The 27,096-nt window shown below is 45.8% G+C and overlaps 1 protein-coding gene across 10 annotated transcripts in view; it reads right to left on the bottom strand.

Annotated features, from left to right (window-relative positions):
• The window catches only part of foxp2 (forkhead box P2), a 107,963-nt gene that overhangs the window by 23,702 nt on the left and 57,165 nt on the right, over positions 1-27,096 (bottom strand). For 6 of the 10 annotated variants that reach the window (XM_035147937.2, XM_047338617.1, XM_035147944.2 and 3 more), the window contains 6 exons: positions 22,566-22,655; positions 11,764-11,901; positions 10,258-10,347; positions 7,858-8,047; positions 6,236-6,563; positions 3,856-3,960 (listed from right to left, as the gene is read on the bottom strand). In XM_035147937.2, the coding sequence (XP_035003828.1) occupies positions 3,856-3,960; positions 6,236-6,563; positions 7,858-8,047; positions 10,258-10,347; positions 11,764-11,901; positions 22,566-22,655 (941 nt within the window). The remainder of the gene's footprint in view (positions 1-3,855; positions 3,961-6,235; positions 6,564-7,857; positions 8,048-10,257; positions 10,348-11,763; positions 11,902-22,565; positions 22,656-27,096) is intronic. The other 4 variants (XM_035147941.2, XM_047338618.1, XM_035147950.2 and 1 more) reach the window with 2 other exon arrangements.

Raw genomic sequence — 27,096 nt, 5'->3', positions numbered from 1 at the left:
GTGTGTTAGGGGGGGGAATGTCGATGCTGGTTAAGAAAAATGAAACAGGATGTGATAATTAAGTGTTTGTCAAATAGTTCTAAGCTGGAAATTAGGAATTATTTTAATTAACAATTGTCACAGACTAGAGATCTTCATGGGTTTGGATCCATGTTTTTATGCCGTCAGTTGGGTTGGGGTCCCGTTCTTTTACCTCGGGTCCTGGGTCTGTTTAACATCATATGTAATAACCAGGTGGACCCGGGAATAATAATAATAGCAAGTTACGGATGAGAAAAGAGTAAAAACGAGATAAAATAAAACATTATAGGGTGATTAAAATAGTTGGTCAGATCAGAACCTGGAGAAAGCTCACCTATAAAAACGTGTCTTTATGAGGGATTTAAAAGAGGATGAGGAGTTTGCCAGATGGATTTCCTCAGGGAGGTTCTTCCAAAGAGTGGGAGCCCGGACAAAAAAGGACTGTTCACATTTGGCCATCAGCTGGGACTCAAATAATCGAAATTGTACTTAAGTGCAAGCCCAGCACGGGCCTTAAAAGTCAACAATAACATTTTAAAATAAATTCTAAAATGTACTTATCGGAGAAATAAACTGCTGCGAAGACCCATGAACACCTGGCCCCGGCCGTGTCGTGAGTAGTCTGAGCTATCCTTATTACAAAGCTGATTTTAAACATCATCCGTCACAGGGACATTTAATCTGAAATCCTAACTGGATTAAGTTAGCCATGCTATTTCCGGGTCTTTTCGGGGTTCGGGCACAAATCTATGGACCCATGGCAAACTCAAATATGACTTCACAAAGATCTGCAAGTGATACATGTGAAGCAGTTAATCGTTCCAGCCTTTGTCTGTTTGTTGTGTTTACTGTAAAGGCTCCGCACGGAAATAGCTCCAGCACATGCACTAATAGCGTTAAGGTTTTTCTCTCTCGTCTCCTGTAACTAACACAAACACACACACACAAACACACACCCACACACAGAGTGATATTATTCCATTTTGAACTACAGAGAGCTAATTCAGAGTGCCAGCCACCTCGCGGCTACCTTTTCCAGGTGAGAACACTTAAAAGCACACTAAAGAGCTATTAAATGCTGATCTTGACAAGTTCCTCCGCGCAACAAAACAATAGGCGACTAAACGTGTCACCGCCGCTGAGCCGAGCTGAGCTCCTACAGCGCGCTACAAGACGCCAGCTTAGCTTGGGTCCCCCCCCTCCCCGCACACGTAACCCACACCCAACTACCGACATCTAGACTGTCATCTAAATCTGACACCCGCTTTATGTAACCCCCCATTTAAACTGCGCCTGTGTGTGTGTGTGTGTGTGTGTGTGTGTGTGTGTGTGTGTGTGTGTGTGTGTGTGTGTGTGTGTGTGCAGTCGACTGGCATCTCCGGAAACATGAAAGAACTCCCTCTGACACCGACAATCACTGCTCCGAGGCACGCCACAGAGCAGCCATCTTTGTTCTGATGACGAGTCTGCAGTCTTTGTTGGCGTCTGTTTTTCATGTGCCGGCTGGGTTAGAGTATAGAGCCAGCCTCTGACTTTGGGGAGGGGGGGTGGGGGGGGAGCTGAAACTGAAACTGCTCTGTTGTGTTGCACCCGATGTTCTGGCAAGTGTTCCTACAAAACCGTGTGCCAAACTGCGCTTACAAGTTTGAGATCTACCTGTTTTTCTCTCTGTCTGTCTCCCTCGCCCTCTCAGTTTATCTTTACACCCGTACAGCTTAGCGGATTCACAGACACGCCGCTTTATACTGTGTATCTCTGGGCCCCTCACCTAAATAACCAGCTAAGCTACCCAGACACAGTATCCTAAGAGCACACAGTGTCTGTGCGGGCGGAGTGTACAGTGCGGAGGGATAGGCTGATGTCTTCTTTAAGTAAGTGTACCAAGGTGATGGGACAAGGTATCATAAAACCTGCTAATCCGATTGCGGCATGCAGCCTCACTCACACATACACATGCGTTCCCCAAGCTGCAAGGCAAACTCTTCCACCTGGACCAGCGCTCGGGGAGTCCAGGTCGGACGATGCACTGTACACAAGCCGGCTTTTCATGAGAATCACTCGTGAAATCGCACAAGCTGCTGCTTATGGATGCGTTATGCTCCGCTCCGGAAAATTGATATTGACATGAACATGTATGTGGCACATTTTCCACAGGGGATAAGCAAACACACTTGTCAGGCGATCGTTGTAATATACATTCACCTCGGATTCATTTAAACCCATCGCTGTCAGTTATGATTCCGCTGAGTGCATTGTGCGCCTTGACAGGGCGCAAAAACGCAGCCTGTCTGTGTCTTTGGGTAAACACTGTGTTTATTAGTGTCATTTCATTACATGGAAACACCTTTTCAGCTTTAATTCATAAGCTGCGGAGGAAGTGGCACATGCCTGACCTAAATCCTGCAGCACATCCCCATGGGTGGACTAGTTTCTTGTATTATTTTTTTTTCTAGCCTTCTGCAACTTATCACAGTCACTACTGTGGAAAAAAAACCGCCTAATTTGGAAAAAAAACATAAAATATGCCAGAACAATGTCCTGATTTCTAGAGTTTATGCGAATTCACATGGACGTTTACAGCCCATGAAAAACACTCGGCAGATCGTTATTTCACAGTTAATTACAAATCTAATTAGAATATTCAAATTAAAAAGCTTTCCCTTTCTTTTCTTCTCTGTGTGAGAGCAGGGAGCCAGGGAGAGAGTGATAGTAAGAGAGGGCGAGAGACCCAGGGAGAGACGGGGAGAGAGAGGGGAGACTCATAGTGAGTGGCAATGTGATAACCTGTAATCGGCAGCACTGCAAACACCTTCTTCTTTTGATGTCCCCCCACTAACATCCTGGCAACAAAGCCGGCCAATTACAAATGAGCTAATTAACTAAATTGTTGATGGAGCATGAAGAGTTCATTCGCTCGGGCGCCCGCACCATGACAACAGTGAAAGGGGGCCTTTGTTGTGGAGGTAAAGTGTGCGGCCGTGCGAGTTGCCATTAGCTTCCTGACGTTCCTTTTTTTTTTCTTCTTCTTCTTACAAACCTATCGGGCCGCTCCAGGAAGCAGATTTGTTATGGATTTAGAGTTGGCGCTGCTCGAGCTGAACCCTGTCAACTGGCTGTCAGAGAGGTCAAAGTGTGCTCCTTCAAAGGCAGTGATGTTTTCTTTATTAGGCTCCTCGGTGCTCAACTCTTTTACAACTAAATTAGCGAGCACACGCAGGTTTCTTAAACGCTGGTAAACACGCTTAAAAGAAGGCGCTCGACTCCTTTCCCATAGTCAGCGGAGGAGTTTGACTTCCTGATCTTTCCTCATGTTCGACGTCACGAATGCACTGAAAACCCAGAGCTCTCTCACTTCGCTGTCTTGCCAAATTAGAGAGTTCACTCGGGCGTCATGTTTCTAAACTGCCGATCAGAGCCAGATTTGACCCGGGAAGGAAAACCCATTGTGTCCATTGCAGACAAAAGCCAGATGTTGGTGGGGGGTTGTCCTACAAAAAGGAGGTGATGTAGTGTAGAGACTGACTTTTTTAGGGTAAAACACACGTTTTACAATCTTAGAGCTGTTCAAAAGTCGATGATTCAAATCATCAGTCAGACACTCCTCAGTCGATTCTCCAAGTCAAGGAGGTGTTTTTTCATTTGTCAGTGTACAGTGAGAACAGCTGAAAGTTCACTAAACCAGTGCTTGACAGTCCATGAGAAAAAGACGGAAAGATATGTTGAATATTCGTATTTAAAGGTCAAATCTGATTCTGCTGACGAAAGGTTTCAACAGTGACGAGTGAGCAGGCACCACCTCCAGTGTAACATCTGGGTCATGGTGTGTGTTCTTACTTCAAAAACTGTCCAAATTCCTCGCAGATGTTCTCACAGCCGGGCCACTTGCACACGCCGTGACCGTACAGCGGATGGGTGCCTCCACTTTCTTCATGTAGTGAACTAGAGAGAGAGAAAAAAGAAGAGGAATAAGAAAAAGGGAAGAACAGCAAAACAAAAACAGGAAGGAAGAGGAAGAAGGTCAGGGGAGGGATCCAAAAGGTCAGTTCACATGAATTGTTGAAAAGTTAATTCTCTGGGAAATCAAAAACACCCGAAATATGTCCTGTAGTTTTTGCGTATTCCTACTAATTAACTAACTAACTAACTAACTAACAAACAAACTGAGATGAAAACATAGTTTGCCAATTTGTCTAACAATTCATGTCCACTCAACCTAAATAATCACAACACTATGTTACCACACGTTGAAGTAATAATCTCTGGCCCTGATCAGCTAACAGGCAAACTACAACCGTTTATTGGTCCACTGGCAAGAAACATTAAATCCACAGCCAATTACCTCAATGTCACATTTGATTCACAACTAAATCATGAAGACCATGTCAACAAACTTGTTTAACCTTGTTACTTTTACTTAAAAAATTAAAGCCAAAATCAAATCACCTCTCTCCTCCAACTCCTGCCTCCCTTCATTGGCAGCCCGTTCAATTAAGGATTGATTTTTAACAACTTTTAAAGCTTAACACGATCTGGCCCACAGTTATATTACAGAACTACCAACTCCCTATGCTCCAAGTGTCATGTTAGATCTTCCAACCAACAGTTTGCCATCAGGAATTCCTTGCATCAGGAGATGAGACTTGCCAACACTTTACCTAAACTTCAATCAGTTGTTTTTAATATTTTCTTTTGTGTTATCTTTCAAATTTTTGTTTCGTTCTGTGTTTTTTTCAATTCCCCTTTATTTGGTAAAACACATGATTCCAGCTAACTGGTAGTCTATAGCGGAGATTACAGTAGCTTTGTCTCCACCGTCCCATCTTGTAAAGCCATTACTGGGAGGGGGTTGGAGGCTTTGGAGTAAACATTAAAAATCCAGACAGCCATATAATTTTCATCAGGAGATTAATACTGTGTGTAACTTATGTTTCTTCGAGGACAAGGGGAGCAGAGGGGGCACTCTGGCGTTTTTCAAATGGCACCCAAATAAGTTACGACCCTGCCTAGACAGCACGTCCAATTAAAGATGACAGTTTAACCTTTAGTCTTGGCGCTGTCTCTGTCTGTGTGCGGAAACGTGCATAGGAAGAAGTGTGCAGCGCTGTGTACGCGTGTGTGTGTGTTTGTCTGCTCATAGGTTACGTCTGTGCATGTTTGTGTGGTAGATGGCTGTGTGTGTGTGTGTGTGTGGCCTATGAATATGTGTGTGAGCACTGGGACGGCTCACAGTGCGTTTTACAGAGGGGCTTCCCCCGCATCGATCGGTGGCATGTTAGTAAGCAGCGCTCCTGACAATACTCCATGTTCGATCATTATGACACACCACACCCCCCTCGGGACATGGGCAGATAAAGTCTTTTTTCCCCCCTCTTTTCTTCCTCCTCTTCTCATCCTCCTTCCTACCTCTCCCGTCTTCCCTCTAAAGATATCTTCTTCAAGCCTCCTTTTAGTGCTACTGGAGAGATAGCATCTACTTTAAACCAATTACACCTCCAGTGTGAGTCTCTACCCGGCATCCACACAGACACATACTCGCACACGCCGCTACCCTAAGTCCTTATTATAATATCGCCCAAGAAAAAGCCTTTGAATAATGCATGGGCCACATAGGCAGATATGTGAAACACTCAGTGTTTTGGTGCTGGGGTGCATTTATAAAAGACGCCATCACAAGGATAAACATCCTGGAAATGCCACTCAAGGCATCACATATTCTGTTTACATGACAAGTAAGCAAGGAAGGTAATTTTCAAAAGCGGGAAAAAAAAAGAAAGAAAGCACTAAATACTTAATGTACAAGCAGGTTAGCTTGTCTTGGCTGCCAGAGAGGCTTGTTGTAACTGCGCCTGCCTGCATGGCTTCCTTTCCCTGCTTTTGATATCTGTGTACAAGCTAAGTGTGTTCAATGCGCACAGTCCCCCGGGAGAACAAGGCTATTTTTTTTTTTAATATTACTAAGACACTAATAAACTATTGAACAAATAAACAAAACACCATGTTTTCCCTGTAGTGGCAAAGCTGTTATTCTAAACGAGGACAAACACTCTGGATGGGAGCAGAGCGCGGTGTTCTCATGTGTTCCTGCACCGCACAAAAACAACAAGCTTGTTTGTCGGGTAACAAACAATGCCTCTGTAAACTTTTCATCTTCTCTGCCTCTTCATCCCTTTGGCGCCTGCTATCAAAAACGGTGGGTGGATGACATTTCAATTACCTCTCTCGCTCCCTTTCCCTTTCCCGTTCCCGCTCCCTCTCTCGTCTGTGGTTAAGGGCGGGTGACTGTCCGTTGGCGATGGAGTGGTGTGAGATGGGAGGCGACGCTTTTGCGGGATTGGAGGAGGAGGTAGTTGAAGAAGAGTTGTTGGTGGAGAGGTCCAAGCCGCCGCCGCCGCCACCACCACCTCCGCCGCCGCCTCCGCCACCAGCACCGTTGCCACTGTTGCTGTGTTTAATGCCGTTGTCCTCCATGGCGTGGCCGCCGCCACCGCCTCCTCCGGTTACGTCTTTCCACAATTGCTGGAGCTCTGCAGGACTCAGGCCTGCTAGAGAAAAAGAGATAGAGATAGAGAGACGAAGAGGAAGAAAAAGTTGGGTGAGTAAGGGGAAGATGAGCGGAAGAAAGAACGATTAGGGCCCCAAAATGCCTCTGGTTCACGAAGAGAGGAGGCAAAAAGGAAAACAGTCACTTCCTGTGGGGCAGCAAATCCACAGCGTTGAGTTCAACTTTGGTGAACTCTGACAGGCGATAATCGCTTTGCATGTGTGTGATCGTGCCCCTAAACTGAATATTTACAGAATCAGGTTACTCCTTGCATCCAGTGTGAGACAACAGCTGATTCCAAACTCTTTATTCAACAGCTATGAAAGTTTTATAAAGTGACACGACTCAAGGCCTTGTCCTCACTAAGTGGCTTTTATCTTTTGCCATGTGTAGACCTGACTTTGAACTCTTTGATCACAGTTTTGTTGGTTTTTCTTCCTCTGTGCCCAGTTCGCCATCGGCCCTACCTGTTAACAAACTCCTCATGTAGTTCTCAGTTGTGCATTTTGAGGTGTAAAACATTGATGAGAGTGAACGTGTTCTGTTGCATCTGAGATAAACACGATTTGTCCGATGCTTGTTTCCCGCCTGCCAACTAATTGGGCAAAAGTCCCTGCTTTGATTTTCCTCCCAACATCTCCCTGGCTGTTGTTTTTTGCATCTCCGCCATTTTGGTGGTAAACAACAAACATAGGTGTTTACTTGGCTCGGGGAGGAGAAAATGGAGCCTGCATTTCGCCCCCCATTTCTCTCTGTCTGTGTCCTTTTTATTCTTCTCTCCCTGGCTCTCAGCGAAGGCAGTAAACAACAACAACAACAACAAGGAAGAAGGGGTTGGGGAGCAGGGGGAATAGAAACAGAGATGGAAAAAACAACAAACATAAGCAGAGCAGAGCTGACAGAGAAACAGAGGTAGACAAAGAAAGCCATAATCAGACAAGAAGAGAGAGAGATTGCGAGAGAGACAGAGGAGGACTAAACAAAATGATAATGTGGAGGAGTTAGGGAAAAAGTGGATGGCAGAAGAGCATACCAATGAGGTGGGGAGGCAGACAGACAAACATACTTAGAGATAACCGTACTTTGAGGGGACACGTGCGCATACAAATGAGGACGACAAAGACAGGAAGGACAGGAAGACAGAGGAAGCGAGGGGGACAGACAGAGAAAACACAGGAAGCATGTGACCGCTGCTGCTGCGAGTCACATGCTCAGGATCTACACGACCGCATGCAACCACTTCCCCTCTCCCTCCCACCGCTTCCCCATCCCTTCCTCCTTCTTCTCCCTCTTACCTGGCGGGGGCAGGGTCTGACCGGGCAGGGCGGCCTGGCCGGGAGCGGGCCCCGGCAGCGTGAGCAGGCCCTGCCGCTGCATGTTGAGCAGGTGCTGCTGCTGCTGGAGCTGCTGCATCTGCAGGAGCTGCTGCTGGAAGACGAGCTGCTGGGCGGCCAGCTGCTGCTGCTGCTGCTGCTGTTGCTGTTGCTATAGAGAGGAGGAGGAAGAGGAGGAGGAGGAGAGGAGAGAGAAAATTACAGGCGAATTAACAACGGAGAGAGGGAGAGGAGCGACGAAAGCCGGGTAGCGTTTGTGCCGCGTGTGTGTCTGCACTCACTCGCCTCTGCCGTGACCTTAGCTACACCTCTCTGCCTCTTCCTCCGTCTCCCCGCATGCTCTCCCCCTCTCCGTCTGTGCTCGCTCGGTCTTCCCGCCTGATTCTTTTGGGCTGTACCACAGCACTGATGCCTTTTTCATCTCTTTGTGTGTGTGTGTGTGTGTGTGTGTGTGTGTGTGTGTGTGTGTGTGTGTGTGTGTGTGTGTGTGTGTGTCCAAGAGAGCACATGCACACACAACAGACACACAAAGCTCGCGTTGATGGACTAAAAGAAACCTTGCAAGCCTCTCAGTGTATGTGGCTTGTGATTGTGTATGATACTAAGCCTCTGGTATAATCCTCAATCCCACACACACACACACACACACACTCCGCTGCTGATGGTTAATTGTCTCGCCTTCACTGATGGTCTGTTACAGCTTATGTGGCCAGAGGGAGCGAGCGGAATGAGAGATTTACGGCGTCGCGTGCGTGTGAATGCACAGACGCAAATATAAACACTCACAGACACAGACACACACACACACACACACACACACAGACGCATACACACATGCACATCGCGCCTCCCTCCCCTCTTTCACCTCGTTTCCTCTCTCTCTCCCTGACTCCCTCTCTCGCTGCCTCACGGAGTTGTTTATTGCCGGGGCCAGACGGGCAATTGCATAAGCCGGGTGCAGAACAACAACAACAAAAACAACAACAAAACGAAGGAACATCACTGCAGCAGAATCAGTCTGAGAGGGAGTCGATTTCAGGGCAGAAAACAAAAGCTTTGGCTCTAAACTATTAAACAGTTTCATGTCTATTTTTAAACTATAAAACACAAACTAAAAAACGAGGTAATAATCAGTTTTATTCTTTTTATGTGCGTCAAAACGAAGGATGCGTATCGGCAACGTTTTAACTGCAACTTTGACGGTTTTCAATTTTCCACTCCCGTCCGTATACACGTGTATTGTATGTGCATACAGCATGTCATGCTCGTATGTTTCTGTATGTTTATAACATGGTGGACCTGGGGGAGGTGGGAGGCGGTGAGAGGGGGGGGCAAAACTTGTGATGCACTCACTGGAAAACAGGCTGCATAATGGAGTGATGGAGGGAGGCGGTTTGCCCTCCCTGCGCCTCCATCCCGCCTCGAGAGAAATAAGGGAGCAATTTCTATTCCATATTTGATGGCGGGGGCCCTGAAAAACTCGATTCGCAAATCCAAACAGAAACAAAGCCGCCGGGAGGTCAGCGGCGGTCTTCCTGTAAGGGGCAGCGTAATGGGCTGCTCGAGGAGGTGCAACACGCGGAAAGAAAGAAGAAAAGAGAGGAGCGCGTGTGTTTATGTGATAGCTTCTTTTTTTTCTGATCAATTTAACCGCTTCCGCATGTAGACCGTCGTCTGGATGCATCTCCAGACTTGCTCTCAGGGTTCAGCGCGGTTACGCAAACGTGGCTTGGGTTGTCATGCTCGGGCTCCTCTCCTCTGATAGCCAGCGAGGACGGGACAGAGCCGTGTCTGTCGACCGTCTGCCTGTCACCGTGATTTATGAGTGTCGTGTGCTGTAACTTCAGCGGCGTGCGCACGTGTTTGCGTGGCCACAGAAACAGTTCATTAATGAGTTGGACCCAGGAAACCTCTGTCTGTGGTCTGGTTTCAATAAATCAGTGAGTGTTTGGGAGTGTGTGGGAATGCAGAGTGTTTGTTATTGTCACTTAGAGCAGCTGGTTTAATGGAGTCATTCCCAGGAACAGTTGCAAGAGGATAGCTGGTTTTTTGAAGGGAGGCTACTTACAACTGACCTGACCAATGTCACTAATAAAAAATAACCAGTTTAATTACTTTTAAATTCCTAAACACTAACAAGAATACTCCAGCTCATTTTACGTTCTCGCATACAGCCGTCAAAGAATGATAGGAGATTATCGGGAGTTCAGTGCATGTCTGAAAGCAGCTATACTGTCTTCTCACCCTACATTTACAGTCATTCCTTTGTCTCTACTGATGTTGTCCAACTTTTTCCCATCTCCTTTGAGTCATTGGCATCATTTTTTGTGTGGTGCAAATGTGTGGAAGTGCTGCACCCACCTCTTTCACCTGTTTGCCAGGATGTTGCTGCTGCAGAAGCTGCAGGTGAAGCTGCTCCTGTTGTTTCTTATAAAACTCCTGCAGGTGTTGCTGTGCAGACACAAAAATGCACAGAAAGAGTTAGAAAATACGATTCAGAAAATGCACATTTATATACATGATTTCTCTTTAATATTACCATAAATAACCATACAAATAAAATGTATTTAGAGGCTATGACTACAAAACTACTCAAAGCATTATTAAGTAAACATTTTCTCTTCCTATTGTCTCCACTAATTCAGCTCCAGCTGTTGCTCCACATTCTGCAGAAACTGTTGCACAGTGTAAGATATAAGCTTCTCTACTGCTTTTGGCGTTTGCATCCTTGCCGCCTTTCACACTCTTTTCCATATGGACATTTAATAGTCCCACAGTTCTGCAGGGGGGGGCAACAATTCATCATATTAACTACACATTTGGCAGCCAGAGTGCTGTTCGCTTCCTTTGGAGTGGTTGAAACAAACAGCGTAAAACCCTCTCAGGAACAGGTTCTCTGTGTTGAACTGATTCCTTTAACACACAGGCTGTAACAGTTATTAAAAACAAAGATGGTTTTATTTCATGTAGAATTTCATAAGGCTGTCTGGCCTGGAGGAGACCCATGATGCAGGCGACTGGAATGCACAGTCCGGTACTTTGCAAAAGTGCTGTAAAAATATCCATAAGATTTAACAGACGCTAATATAAAAAAATATATTAGAGCCCCAGAAAAAATATTTTGTGACAATCAGTTAATCAACATGAGGGAAGATTTTGATCATGTAAATTCCCAAATTCCCGTTAATTGTACCATGATAGGAAATTTCACACAATAGGATAAATCTTCCTCTGCTGACACTGACCATGTATCAAATTTCAAGAGTAAAATCTGAAGTGCCTTGAAGTTTCTGTAAAAGTCGAGCAAAGGCACGCCATTGTACTGAAACCAAATCCAGAGTGTGAGCACTCTTAATGAAGAGGAATAATCAGGATGAGTGACGTCCTTAATTAAACAATTCTCTTCCCCTTAATCAAATCTATGAATGAGAAATGTGTTTCAACTCTTGACACAAGTCTCTGCCGAGTGTGTGCTTTTTCTCAAAGCTGATTCCAAATATTACATCATCCGTCACCTATCACTCAGCTTCCAGTGTGCGAGCCCAACTGTGCCATGCTCCCTCTCGAGCTCCCTGATGGATGCTTGTCAGGGAATTGAACCAGCGACACACCGGAGACAGTTAATTAGAGGTGACACGAACAAGTGCGTCAATTTCAGATTCCTCTTGGTAAGCATGTCAAGGACACCGGGCTGTGGTGAGTTGGCATGAGCGACTGGTGGCTGCTGATACACGAGCACAGCAGTGACTCAGGGAAGTGTGTGTTGGAGGCATAGATCCGCATATTTGTAGTTCCCAATGTATTTGGTTGTGTACATGTTTGTGCATCTACATCCCTATGCATTTGTGTACGGGCGTGCACGCGTACCTGCTGTAGCATAACTGCCTGCTGCTGCTGGAGCAGGGCCTGGAGCTGCTGCGGAGAAAGCACCTGCTGCTGGAGGATCTGCTGCATCTGTTGCGGCGTGATCACCTGGGGACTCATCATGGCCACCGACACGGGAACCTGGACGGGGCGGACGAGAGGGCGAAGGTTAGGAATCAGGGACGAATTATACATTTTCAGAAAGCACAGGAGGGATGAGTAAACAATGAGAGCATAGGAGTGAAATAGATGGAGGGAGTAAAAACGGAAGGAGCAGGAAAATAGAGCATCCGAGACGTGCGTCAGGCCAAGTGGCGTGGTTCTACTGGGAGTGGGGTAATTGGTGACTTGAGAAGTAGGGAGAGCAGGCCTCCCATGGCCGTGACGCCTGGCAGCCTAGAGGAGATGCTGAAGGACAGATGGGTGCTGTGCCTTTGTGTTGCACAATCCTTATTTTCCTGCCTGCACCCCGCTGGGAGATGTGAGCGATTTAAATAGACATAGACCTTAATTAGCAGGACCCTTGAACTTCCCCACTTTAGCACGCCTATCAGTGCTGCTATTGTACAAAAAAAATAAAAACAGAATGAAAATGCACAAGTCTAAAGTTGATTAAAAAGCACACGGATGAAGTGGACACACTGTAGGGGACAATCAGCGTGATGTGCTGGGTCACGGCTCTGAGTTTGTTGGTCTGGCCCCGAGATACATCTTTGTTGGACGGGAAGAAAAAAATAAAAAGATTAATACTTCTGCTTTTGAAGTATTTTGTATGCAATGCCCTCTGAAGTGTGTCAAGTTTCACGTTCTGACAAAAAGCATCCAAAAGCACACGTCCTCCGGGCTGGAAAAGAAAATGTGTCATTCTTCTGTGATAATCATTAAAAAGACGAGCTGTCAAGCTGCGGTAGAAGAACTGCACCAAAACAAAACAGTACACACGTATCCTACGTTTCCGCCAAATTGTTCTAAGGCGGCAGCGAAAGCAGCTTCTGAGGCATCAGATCAATGGAGAAAGATGCGCTTCTCCTCCGTCTTTGGTTGCGAGCGCACATTCTTAACAGGGGAGTGTGGGCTTTAGTCGAATTACACACGTTCTGCTCCTTGCGGCTGCTTAAAAATTGAACAACTTTTTGTGAGGAAAAGACAATACTTTTGATTTGTGTTTACTTGTGAGTTACAGAAGACAAAAATCAACATTGAGTGAATGATTTAGCATCTGACACGCCGCAAAAACACCATGGTTTACTCAGACTTATATACACACAAATATTTCTAGACTCACTGAAGTGCCTGTTTTTAATGGGCTGTTTGTTTGGCCTGTGTTGATGCTCCAGAGCTACTCCCGAAAAAGGCTGAGCTTTTTATAAACAGTATAAGGTGCTGAGTGAAGTTAGAAAACTTTGTGATCATCCCACCTGGTTTATCTGCATAGTTTAAGTGGTGTTATTTTTTCTGGCTATTTCAGAGGTCTGTTATCTGTTATATAATTTACAGACCCAAGTTCACAACTTTTCAAAATAATAGCTATGTAATTCTCTCAATAAAGAGATATAAAGCAAAGCAAACTAACGTTGTGCTTTTACTTTGTAGACAAACTGCTCAAGAGGAAGGGATTCTAAATAAAAAAGAATCAAATCATCAAAAAAATGGAGGCCCAAGGTTTGACCCCAACTGCTGTAGTTTATCAGAGGATGTAGAAGAAGACATGCTCAACTCAGTCTGCAGGCTGAAGACACACTGTGCTGCCCCCACTGCCTTTTTATTCAGATATTATGAATATTGTTCATTTCGCGTGTCCAAATTGCACTGAAATCACTTCTTTGAGCCCTTATGCCCTTACATATGAAATGTGAAGTTGATATGATGAACACTTCACGGGATATGCGATGCAGACAGACATAGATTTCTGGACTAAGGACGTAGATGACCTTTAAAATGTCAAATAATCGGCTTAGATGCAAAATTCCAGCACAACGATTCACTAATGTGGGACTTTTAGGGGTTTGGATTCTTCCACCTTGTCAACAAATAGTCTTGACGGACAAGCTTTATGCAACTGTAACACAATTAAAATGTCAACATGTAGTAACACCTCCGCTGACACTAATTGCTGCGCTGTTTGGCATGGAGCTGCCATGACAGTAACTAGCCTATATGGTGTGTCAAGGGGCCAATAAGACATCCCTGTCCTCATCGCCAGCTAATCAAGCTGCCTTGATTACTTTCCATGCTTGTCTCTCCGCCCTCCCTCCTTCTCTCCCTCCTTCTCTCCCTCTCTCTGTCAGGCCTTGACACGTCCTTGTTTAGCTCTCCTCCACCTCAACGCCCACCCCCACCCCAGGTTTCCCCCCCTCTTTGATTAGCTGAGACATTTGCATGGTCACTACACATTTTTCATTTTAGAAGTCATTATGCATTAGTGGCTCCTGATCGCCCGCCTTGACTAATCCTGATGAACTGAAAATCACAGCTGAAGGTCAACTTCCAGCCGGCCCCGCCGCACATTCATATTCATATTCAAACAAATCCTGCCTCCATTGTTCATTAGGGTCTTAGAGAGAGAGAGAGAGAGGGGACTCCATCTGAGGTGGAGGAGGAGGTGGAGGAGGTGGTGGAGGAGGATGTTGTGGTACATCTCTTTTCTTCTCCGGACTCGAGCGCAGGGGAAAGAGGAATGCATTCACAATAAGCGCGGTGGCTGAACAAAAGCCGTCAAAAGTTGCAAATTAAACAGTCTGTGTGTAATTATGCAAATTCTGTGCTTACACCTTCAATGTTATTAACCCTTGAAGCTACATTCGCTAGGTAAGTAATTACCCCTGCAGTCACTCCTGGTTTTGTGTTGGATGCTGTGACAATGGGACGAGTGCAGCAGAGAAACAACATGAGAGATGCGCTCATTAAGACCATTAATTGGATGCCGGCTCTCAAAGATGTTTTGGTTTACAAAAGAAATGCAGGAGTAGACGTGTAGGGGTTTAACGCAAATGAATGTGCAACCACAAATACACTGGAATCAAATATAAATTCAATGGGCAGCTTCTTTTTCCAGTTTTCATCAAGATACATGAATTATGTTGAAAAGACGCCTAGGCTCGCAATGTAAAATTTTAAAGACCACCCCAAAATGTAATGGGTTCTTTCCGGTATCATAACGCATCCTTTTGCTAAATTTCGCAGTAACCCATCCAACAGTTTTCACGTAATCTTGCAAACAAACAAACGGAAAGGAGTGAAAACACAACCTCCTTGGCGATTGTAACAAATAAAACCAAACAAGACGTCCAACAAAGGGCAGCAGAAAAAAAAAGATACAAGATAAAATGTACCTTTATTTCTTTATCTGCTTATAAATCATTACGATTTATAGACAGCAAACAACTAGGTAATGAAATTGGGAAGTTTCTCTTACACTCTGATTGGCTTTTTAGAGACATAATGGCTGATAATAATCTTCATTTCACGAATGCGCCAAACAAAAAAAAGGAAGGGGGAGAAAAAGGCACGAGGAAGAAAGGGAGAGGGGAGAGAAGCCACTGGCCCACGTCCATTGTGAAGTGCAGCATAATGCTAATTCCAGCATTTAACTGCATGCTTTTCTGCTTGACGTATCAGAGGCTCCGAGATGAAAGCAGATAAGTAATTGCTCTCCTGGTTCTTATTCTTCACTGACAACCCATAAATTTAATTTTACACACACGTTCATTTACATTTTCGAGTATATGACATGATAATTGCAGGAATATAACACCTCCATTCTGCAGGAAGCTGCATGAGGGCTTGATTGACGTGAGCGGTGAATTGAAAGGAACAGGAGGCTGAATTGCCTCTCCTGGAAATGATTTTGCCACGAAGGGATAAAATTAATGAGCATTTACTCGACGATGGCAGTGGCATAAACATCCACACACCGTGAATAGACGCTCTCTTTCAGAGGAAGAGGAGCCATGATATCCAATTGGGCTCTGCCTGTGTTTCTCTGTAATCCGAAAGGATACGTTTCCAGTACTGGCGCTAAAAAAGTAATTATTAATGGAATTTATTAAATAGTTTTAAATTAATTGTAGCAGAGGTGGACGCTAGGGAGCTAAATCACAAAAAAAGGTGAATCCAATTTTTGTAATAGTGCTAATTTGTACAGAAAAGAGCCGCTATTAAATGAGATTTGGACATTCGTACCTTCTTTAATGCTCTTGTTAAACCGTGCTCACCATTTGAACTCCTATTTGTTTATGTCCCGTGTCTTAAACGTGAACGATGAGCTGTGTTGACATGAACTTTGCAGCCATGTGGTTTGCCCTCGGAGCTGGAAAGCAAAACAAAGGAGCTTTAAATTGGCTCCTGATGTGAAAACACGGGTGAGGCCCCGGACCCACAACAAGACCATCATTACACCACTCATGTCACACCCGCAGCCTGTAACCAGCCTCTCCACCGCCTCACAAAAGGTCAAGCTCCTCTGCAGAGATCTTCCAGGTAAAGCTGGTGCCTTATTTACTGCCAGAATACCTCAGGCGCTCTGGGATTAAATGCAAAACACAGAGGTGGGAACTAATAAGTACAAATACTGTATTTAAGCAGGTATCTGTGCTTAACTTGAGTATTTTTCTGACGACTTTTTACTTTTACTCCCTAATTGTTAGCAGAAATATCTGTACTTTGAGGAGAATTATCCTTTTTTTTTATTTATACATCATCATTAACACAGATCTCAACCTAAATTGATTGGACGATAAGACAGAAAAGACGATCTATCAATTTAGATTTTATACATTGAGTACATTTGATTTTATACTTTTACTTGAGTATCTTTACTTCTACTTGAGTGAAGAAAGTGTGTACTTTTGCCACCTCTAGCAAAACACCACATTTCTACTGCCAACGACTGTCTGCCCGTAACCAAAAGACAAAAATGCACTTCCAGCAATTACACACACTCACAGAGCGCGGTGCTTTATCTTTGCAGCAATGAGTTTTCTTATGAGCGAACTCAAATTACCAAAAGCCTGAGATAAGTGGGGCATCAGAGTTCAAACTTAAACAATTAAAGTCCAGGGGAGAGGAATTCCCTTTTATTCGATTTCATTCCGTACAATTCACTTAGTAGTAATAAGCAGGGGGTGGGGGGGGGAAGTGGCGATAAACCATAAACGTTGTGTGAACACGGGGCGGTTATCGACGACAGAGGTTGTTGCTGTAGCGCTGGACGGGGGGGGAGACTGAGCTGCGCTAGACACAGCTGAGATAAACGCAATGAAAAATAGGAGGGTCCTGGTCGGTAATTACTGTGGCAGAGAGAGTCACCGGCTAATTAAGCCACTAGCTTCATTTGACTCTTAGACAGAGATAAAAAAATCATGAAAACTGCCACTGCCATCCTCCTGTTTCCCATTTCATCTCAATCTCCTGAGCATCTCTGTGGGCGCAGGGCCCAAACTCAGACCCCCCCTCTGCCTTGCAACACATGGACTTCTGACCTCCCGGCTCCCTTTCAGCTGACACTGCTCATTTATTGCCATACAGCCAATTACTGCCAAAACGTGGCCGAGCCATTATTGATGGCCGGGACTCTATCCGGTTGAGGACCACCAAGGCGACAGGGCCGGGCAAGCAAGAGCCTCACTGTGGAGTTCAAGTGTGTGGCGAGCAGTGTTTACTGTGTGTAAGAATCACAGGCGAGCCGCACTCACTCAGATGCACGTCGTGTTTTCGGCTTAGCGAGATCAATACTCCAGATTGTCAGGACTGACGCTAAGTAGATTACTAAATGTTTTCCCGAATCAATTTCCATAGCCGTGTGGAAGCAGTGCATGGGAAGTGCAATTTATCATAACATAAAGACCCATCATGTAAAAAGCCTCTAATAAAAAAACCCAGAGGAGATTGAGAGGGGGCTTAGCATGATTTCCATATTGATTTATCTCGACATGCAGATAGTCATTGATTAAGCCCCTCGAACGTGGCGTACAGCGGCGTAGTGGCGCGACGCGGCTTGTACACATTGTTTGTGTCACTATCAGCGCGAATTGTCGCAACTTTATCGTTTCGCCGGCACGATTCGCTCCCGACCGATGCCTCCCCGCAGGTGTTAAGAGTCGGGGGGGGGAGAGGAGGGAGAGAATTAAAAAAGAAAGTCCAGAGAAGAAGTAGAGAGAGAGGAGAGTGCTGAAATGGAAAGAAAGTGAGAGGGGCGGAGGGGGTGGATTTCCCTCTGATGTTGCAGGTAATATGGCCTCCACTGGATCAGCCTCTTCATCAGTGACACACAGTAAATTACAAGTGCTTCAAGCAGCTCAGTGAATTATAGTTCATCACTAGGAAAAGCCTCCCCCCCCCCTCGCACTCCCTCACCACCGGGGCCCGGGCGTATCAGATCTGCCAGTTAGGATCCAATTAACACCCTGGCCAGAATCATCAGATTGCATGTGTAAGGGCTGGTATAACTCGTTTATTGCTCCCATGTATCTTCTGTCACAAGGTAAATTTGTTGCTGCTACATCAAAGGTCTGAGCTACTTTTTTTCCCCCTTCCTCTTCTTCTTCTTTCCTTATCCCTCCCTCCCTCCCGCTCACTTTCTCTTGATCCCCCAAACTCAGCTACATCGCCTTGGGGTTGCATTTCAACTTCTTTTGCATCACAATGATGAACCTGCTCTGTCCTCGAAATTTAGCAATCTTGTCCTGTAGGTGTTGTAAATGCAGCGGGGGGGAAAAAAAGAGAGAGGGAGAAGTAGAGAGGGAGGGAGATGGGGGGGGATGAGGAAAAAAAATCTTGTTTTCTGGTTACAAAAGCAGTAACCAAGGGTGTTTGACTTAAAATGTGCTGACGTTTTTTTTTTCTTCTTCTTTTTTCGTTTTCTCTCTCTCAGAGTCAACAGAAGTTTTCCTCATGAATAACATAATATCCCCCCCCCCCCTCCTTCACTGTGATATATTTTTTTTAACTCTATTTTCAGATCCAACCAGAGGGGATGCAGCGGAAAGATATATTCATAAATGTAAATGTGAGCTACCTTCCTTTAGCCACGCACGCCGGAGTCGGCTAAGCTATACTCAAGCCTAGCGACGCAGCCCTTTTCCCTGCATCTGTGTTCCGGATGAGAGCCAATAAGCAGATGAGAGCTGCTATCGAGATAATATTGGCTCAGTGGTGAGACGCGTGGGCCTGACCTTTAAAAAGTGCGACACTTCCTAGGATGGCCCAGTGCCCACGGCCGATGATGTGACTGGCCTGGGCTTGAGGAAGCTGGAGAATTTGCACGAAACATGACTAAGTCTCCTCCCAGCCATAAAACCTTAAATATCTTCATTCATGCACAAGAGTAGAGTGTTGCGCCGATGGGATTGAGGTTATTAATCTCGTAAAAAAAAAAAGCTTGATAGTGCGAAAGGGGCAGAGCGGCGGTGGCAACACTCACTCGAGGTAAGCTCTCGAGTTTTGTACGCAGAGAATCGGACATTAAATGTAGAGAGGGAGGGTCAGGGAGCAGCTTCAGACTGTCAGGCCCTCACGAGGCTGGGTCAGAGGGTCAATCCAGACGTTTTATATGTGGAACCTGACATATAGAGGTGGTCGTTGGGTCACGTTAGGAGGAGGAGACGTCGTAAGGTAGTCGGGTGTGTTTGCCTCGTGTAAATCTTAACGTCTTCTGCAGTTCGTTTTCAGGGAAATGACCAGAAAATTGGGTCTGGACATTTCCTGGAGTTTACATATGATTTGTTTACAGCACATGGACTACTGTATTGGTTTTTATCACCGGAAGCTCTCGAATCTTGTCGTCTTTGGGATCTTCTCTATATGTGGCACCTCTTTTTCATCCAGAGATCTTCCAGTTTTGCATCCATTGCGAATTTTCCTTACATCGGCTCACTCGGACATTTTGCGGACGAGCGCAACTCGTCCGGAGCAACTGACTAAGGTTTCTACAGCCCCAGGATAATTTCAGGACTTCATTTTAAGTCTGAAAGCAGCTTCTGCTTGAGGTCCAGCTCTGTCCTGTTCCTTACCGATAATGATCAATAGTGCCGCTGACAAAAACAACTTGCACAAAGTCACTTCTGGCAATGCAAGAAGTTTAAGTGCTGGTGTTTGTGTGTAGACGAATTATGCATGTGTGTGTGTGTGTCTGTGCGAGCGAGCGAAACAACTGTCAGATTCGTAGGCCTCTGTAATCCTCTCCGCCTCTCCTTGTCCGCGTTTCTTTATTTGTATTCCAAATGTCAGTGTATAAATGCCTTTCAGAGGGGGGATATTGCCACAGAGAGGAGGAGAGCTGGGGGAGAATGGAACGGAGACGAGAGGGTGTTGTGTGCCCTGGGAGAGCCGTGTAAGCAGCATGGCGGAGGCAGGGGGATTTACAGGGAGAAATAGGTGTTTATTGAGTGCTCCCGTGGGCTTACTGTGTAATAATAGACCTGTCACATTACGCAAATGTGGAGAAGCTGCTTGTGCGTGTGTTTGTATGTGTGTTTGTGGGACTGTTTTTTTCCTTTTACTTGTGTGTGTGTGTGTGTGTGTGTACGCATGTGGATGCCACCGCCTGCCTGCGCATCATCAGCTCCTGAGAAGCGCAGATGAGCGAGCGGATAGAATTAGTCAAGCGAGAGCCTTTAGCCGCTAATACGTGTAATTAAAACTGCGAGCTGGGGCACTTAGATGCTTGTGTAGTAAATAATTTACATGCCATGATCTATGGATCATTTCCTGCTCTTAAATACCGAAGACTGGAGAACAAGAGGAGAAGGGGGAAAAAAAACGGAGTGGCAGAGGATTTATGAGCATCTCTGCCATAAGCAGGATGTCATGGTAATATTAATCCTTTTCCCCCCACTCTCTACGGCGCTAATCATACAAGGGGATCAATGCGCGTGATTCCTCCAGTGGAAAAATGGTAGCGTGATTGCCATTGACGCTTATCAAGCCACAAAGTTAATAAAATATTGCAGTACAGCATCCATTGTGGCCTCATAATCCAGGTAAATAATGCGGCTTTATTGGATAAACTCCCCACAGACGACAATAATAGGCGAAAAAATATATAGTGCTGACACAAATGATGGAATAGAACAATAATAATAAGGGGTTTTAAATCAAGTGACAGTTTCCACTGCTTTATATTGATATTTGCACAATGAAATATTACAGCTAAAATGTCAGTGGAAAGGAGTGGATTGAGTCCCACTGCAGAAAGGATCCACCAGGCCCTGCTTGTGCTCAGTGGGAGACTCGGTGGCGCCTCGGCCTGCGATGGCGACTTTTTTGGAACAGAAAGGTGAGGACGTTATAATGGGTGTTAATAAAGGCTGGATCAACAGATGGATTAGTCGGGAGCCGATCGGCGAGGCCCTCCCGGTTTTATACTGATTCATATCGCGAGCCAAGGATGGAGTAAGCAAGTGTAAATATTCAATATTTACCATGTGCTAGTGTTATTAGAGGCATGGGGCCTGGACGCCGGCTGACGGTTATCGTGCGCCCAAACGCCGCTCTCATTCAATATTGTTCCTCCTGCCATGTATGTATTGTACTCGGTGACTATGGAGGCATTTGTAGAACAGGATCTCATTTGTTTTCGAGTGTTTTCACTTTGGCATGACGGAGCCTCAAACAGAGGGAGCACAATAAGAAAACTTTTCTCTCCCCCCCAGCAGCTCAATAATTAATTTCCACTCAAATAAACAAACAACCCGCGATAATCCCGATGCCATCATGTGTGAATATAACGATAATATTAATGCTCTTGATGAGGTTGAATTATTTAAACGCAAGAAAAAGGAAAAAGCACGACTGAGGCTTTGCTAACCTTATCTCCTCCCTTGTACGTAATTAGGTACACAGGGGTGTGACTCCAATTGAAGGCGTCGCCATTGTTAAGACTGTGAAAATATCAACGGGTGAGGTTAACGCCAATTTCCCTGTCATTATTGAAACGCGCGGCGCTTCTAATGAGGTGAACCATTGCTCCCTGATATTACTTATTAGCCGAGTGGAGGGCACAAACTCCCACACTTCAATTTCAAATGGCTAAAAAAATGAATTGAATAATAAAAGAATACTAATAATAAAAAACACGGAGCAGATGTCAAGGGGGGGGGGGCCTTACGTAAAAAACCAACTAACTGTCTTGTTGACAGAACGAAGACTCGCTGGTGTGAAAAAAAAGTCTTGACACCGCGAAGAAACGTGTTGACGTGCGAGTGTGTAGTCAGCGTGTAACTCACATCTATGTGTGTGTGTGTGTGTGTGTGCATATGTGTACAAGTGTGACCTTTTCCAAGCCACTGACAACAGAAATAGACAGCTGGACGAATCAATAAGGCAAATTAGTGTTGAAGAGTGGAATTGACAGGCAGTTAAAATTAGCCGTCGTCGGGCTGACAAGTCTTTTCAAATAATATCTAACCTCTGGATATTACGTGTCAACACCACAATGGATCTAGTTAGAGAAGCGCATGGATCAAAAAGGTCCTCCATTTTGTCGTCCGACTCAATAACCTTTGGATATTCTCGAAGTTGTAATTATTGTCCAGTTTGGTGGACAATACACACTATGACACGTATTCTTGACAATAGGAAGACGGCTCATGGAGAAAACTTTGCACTCAGAGATCTGTTGTGTTTTTTCCTGCGTCTCTGTGACACTTAGCTTCCTGGGGACCGGCTCGTCTGGCTTTAGGATTCCAATGACAGGTCCACGGATTGCGTTGGCAAATCAAACACACTTGTGGAGCAGAGGAAATCTTCTTTTCGCGGGAGCATGTATTATGGATGGACTTAAGAGATTAGGCGGGGAGCTGCTTTACCTGCAGTGGACGCTGCTTGTCCTGGCTCTTTGGAGATTTCAGGCCACTGCCTGGCTGCTGCAAGAGTAATTGCCTCGCTGCTTGTAGGGCCTGGGAAGGAGAGAACACAAAACAGAAAGGACAGTGTGAAAAAACGAGGAGAAGAGGCACTGAAAAAATATATATATATCTGATTTCCTGAAACTGACAGAAGAGATAATGAAAATTATCTTTCTGGCAGATGCCCATGACACAAAGTAACAGCAGCCATGCTCCAAGAAAACTGTGGCGTCATCGTCTCAAAAACATTCCCTTTTACATGTTCACACAGATACACAGACACCAGAGCTTTTGCTAACATGCACTTTAGAAGGCGTTTTTGCTGAACTCGCCATTTGCGTGTGGACGAGAGGCTAAAACACTAAGGAGGAAGTTCGCTTTGCAAGATCTCCACATCAGTGTGGACAGGCCATGAAAAACCACGTCTAGAACACGTCCAGATGTTGTTAACACCACATTCTAGCAACAATTCGCCGAGCTGCGATCAAGAATAAATAGTTTGTTTAGAGCACCGCAGAAGAAGAGGGTGGAGGAGGTGCTGAGCTGTAGAAGAAAAGAAAAAAAAAAAAGAAGAGAGATCCACAGCGTCAGTGGAATTGACCTGTCTAGTGTGTGCTCAACTGAAATACCCACTTCTCTCTGCAAATTACTGCCACATTTGCATATTCATAATATCAATTTGAAGTAGAGGCAGCGCCATGTGAAGTGTCTCTGGGAGCTGTAATTAAAGTTGACAAAATCAACATCAGATTACATTTAGAGGGAATTAACTAGCAGCCCAGGTTTTAACACTGTGCATTAAGGGTGCTTGTGAGCAGGGGATGGGTGATAGATACGGAGAGATGGGTCGGTGGATAGATGGAGGAAGAGAGAGACCGTCCCCTTTCTGATGCAATTAGTTCATAGCTGTTTACACATAGAAGAATTAGTAAAAAGATGTGTTGCCATATGTCGGGTTGATCAGAATCGTAGCAGCTGAGGATGCGGTGTCATTCATATCTCTGGGGTTTGATGGGATTACAGATCTCCTCCCGCCCAGCTGCGTGTACCGACCGTGTGTGTGACGAGTCGAGCTGCAGCTTCACAGGTACGGCGGCAGCTGGGCGAGCAGCTTCACTCCCCGTTCTTCAAGAGCGCGCGGATAAAAGACGTCTGCTCGAAAAGGAACATTGTGCACAGCTGCTACTACTGCTGCTGCACAGTCGTATATCGTGTATTCTTTAGGCCCACGAGCATCAAGTGGGAGAAGAGAGGGGGGGAAAACATGTATGCACACACACACATACACACACACACACACACAACACAACAACTTCACAGGTGTTTCTCTTTTGAGGAAAAAAGAAGAGGACGAGTAGGAGGAGAAGGAATGAGCGACGGAGAGTGACACTTCCTCAGGAATCAGGGGTGCTCGTTTTTTGTTTTTTTTCTGGTGCTTGCCAGTATCCATGACAACAGCTGCCTTGACGGGGCGTGCATATGGCGCGGCTCTTGCCAGCTGGTGGGAACAATGTTTGAACTAGTACATTGAGATCCTGAGCAAACAGGGGGAGAAGACGGGAGAGAAAGGGGAGGCGGTGAAAAAAAAAAAAATGAGAGAGCACGAGAGGAGGGGAGAGAAAAAAGAAAAAAGTTGCCACGTCTTAACCCCTCGGGAACGTAGCCACCCCCCTGATCAATTATGAAAAGACAGAGCTGGGGGGGGGCGCACATGGAGAGGTGGTGAATCCGTCTGTCTGGCTGCTCAGGAGGAGCCAGACTTTCTGAACTCGAGTAAACAAACATTACACTGGCACTGGGTCCTAACTGCATTGATCTGTCTCCTTGGTAAGAGCCTAGTCGCCACCGCTTTTTATATGTGTGTGTGTGTAGTGTGACATCTGTAATCTGAGTCTTCCTTCAGCACACACACACACACACACACACACACACACACACACAAAAGTAGCTTGTAGCACCTGCAGCAGCCAAGCACACACACAGGCGTGCACATGACGCGCTGGCCTTCTTCTTCGAGACGGGAAATCAAACACGGCGCCTGACTTTCGCTTCCTTGAACCGAACACAAAAGACAAAACAAATTCCTCGAACGCAGCCAATCACGTCAGTAATTAAAGCGCGGCCTAATTAATCTCGCCGTGATTGGTGAATCAAAGTAATTATAAGGCTTATTGAGTCCCGCACACTGTAGTTAGAGGGGAGGCTGCTTGATGAGAGCGAGCCCGAGGTAGCCGTCTGGAGGAAATGATTATTCGTGTGTGAATCAATAATGACTCTCCGCGTTGTACCCAAAGTCAAAAGAGATGCCGGGTGTATTATGCACAGTCAGGAGTGTAAAGAAAGGGATGTTTGTAGCTGCGCTCACTGCTGGGTAAACATGGCAGGAGGTGCAGGTATGAGAGGGGATGCAAAACGGCAACTAGTCTTCCCAGACTGCAAAAGAAGAAGTGCTTCTCCAAACATAACAGACCTTATTAACAGCGGCCAAACTTTTCCCGAGCGGTTTGTCAAGCCTCACACTGTCTGCCACCTCTCCTGCGAAAGTGGGGTTAGCCATTTTTCTGAGAGAAAACAGACAGAAAGTCCTGTCCCCCTCACTTTCGCCTGCTCTGAGTATTCAGCCATTACAGTAAAAAGCACCAATTTGTGCCGCCCACTTCCCACTCCACGTCGATGGCGAGCCGGAGCCCACCTCAAAGCGCGGAAAAGCGCCGAATGCCAAGAAAAGTCATCAAAAGTTTTGCTGGAGAGCTGCTGCGGCGGCGGCGGCGGACAAAAACACAGACCGAGTGCAGAAGCGTCGTCTATTTAACCTGGGTTGCTATGCACGGAAAAATGACATCCCCTGGTCTATTAATGCACACATTGTATAAACAGCCCGATGTGACACATTCTTCAGAATGAGAGAGTCGGCCAGACAGAGAGAAAGAGAGAGAGAGAGAGAGAAAGAGAGAGAGAGGAGAAGAGGAAAAAAGAGCCAGGCCCGCTATATAAATAACAAGGCACTCAGAGGCATATTTGATGTTGATATCCATCACCGAGGTTGGAAAGGAGGAAGAAAATAAGACGGGGAAAATAACACACAGAGCGACCGAGACCGCGACACGGGGATCCTTATGAAAATAAGATTCAGCCCAAATGGATCTGGTGTAATTGGTTTCAGATAGTGAGGTCAGGAGAAAGGCGATACGGGCGACTATTATGCGAAACGGACTAAGAAACAAGAATGTTTACACAGGCATTCCTCTGCTACATTAATAGGCATGCAGACATCACCGGAGAGAGGGGGAGAGAGCGAGAAGAGACTGACGGAGGAGAGGAGAGTGAAAAAAAGAAAACACCAGCCTTCCATTCATCCCTCTATTCTCCACTCTCCCATGTCCCAGTGTTTGGAGTCTATACAAAACAGGGTAATAAGGAACACATATCACAATGCACCTTTGTAAGGAGCATGCAAAGATCTTAAACAAGCATGAAATACATTAGCGGGGGCCCTGCAATACCGGGCCAAACCATTACAAATCTCCAGATTGCTTATTTTGTGTGCGCGGCGGAGGTGGGGGTGACGGCGAGGAAATAAGCCATCCGCTAAGAATGTCGCTCTTTCAAATCCACCTGGAGACTGCGCGATGTGCAGCCACGACATTGGAATTGGACACATCTGAGGGGAGTGTGACATTGTGTTTGGACAGTGCTGATCACTTCGTGGTGCGGGTCACATTGGGAGTTTTGTCGTTATTAGGGGGATATAGCGGATGTTGGGCGATGATGACACAGGTATGAAATAAGCCGCCCCGCAACAGGTACGTCTTTCGTGGCGGCCCGGCCTCCGCGGGATGATGCGAAGTAACTGCAAACACGGCCCATCGATTGTTGATCAATGAGAAATGAGTTGGATCGCGATGACGCTGTGTTTCTGTGGCGCGTAAAACATTGTGTGTGTGTGTGTGTGTGTCTGTCACAGGGAGTAAAAGGCTGCTGTTCAACACTAGGCTGTCGGCCAGAACGACTCTAGTCACGCTGACAGCTTTGACAACTCCCCCACACACAGTCTCTCTGATGTGTACACATACAAACACACACACACATACACAGCACTGCACCAGGCTTATCTATCTTCACTTCCAGAAAACACAAAAACAAAACAAAAGAGGCAAGAAAAAGGGAAAGTGTGACACTTTCACAAGCTTGGGGTGGGGGGGGGTCCTGAATGCCACGGAAAACAAGGCACAAACAGTTTAAGCTGAACAAACAAACATGGCTGATTGGACTGAGGCTGCGGGGGGGAGATATACGCTGACACTCCACACCAAAATATTTACACCTTATCTTCTTATATAAGTGGATTCGGGGCAGATGGATGGATGGCTACGGATTTGGAGGGGTTGACTGGAGAGGATAGACAAATGAGAAGATAGAGGGTGGGGGTGGGGGGGGCAGGATAACATGTCCCATACAATGTGTGAATGCAAAAGTGGGGTTTGTGAGTTTG

The sequence above is a fragment of the Hippoglossus stenolepis genome, chromosome 22 (genome assembly GCF_022539355.2).
Source record: "Hippoglossus stenolepis isolate QCI-W04-F060 chromosome 22, HSTE1.2, whole genome shotgun sequence".
Lineage (NCBI taxonomy): Eukaryota > Metazoa > Chordata > Actinopteri > Pleuronectiformes > Pleuronectidae > Hippoglossus > Hippoglossus stenolepis.
Note: the sequence above shows the minus strand (reverse complement) of the source record. Positions and strands in the feature narration are given on the sequence as shown.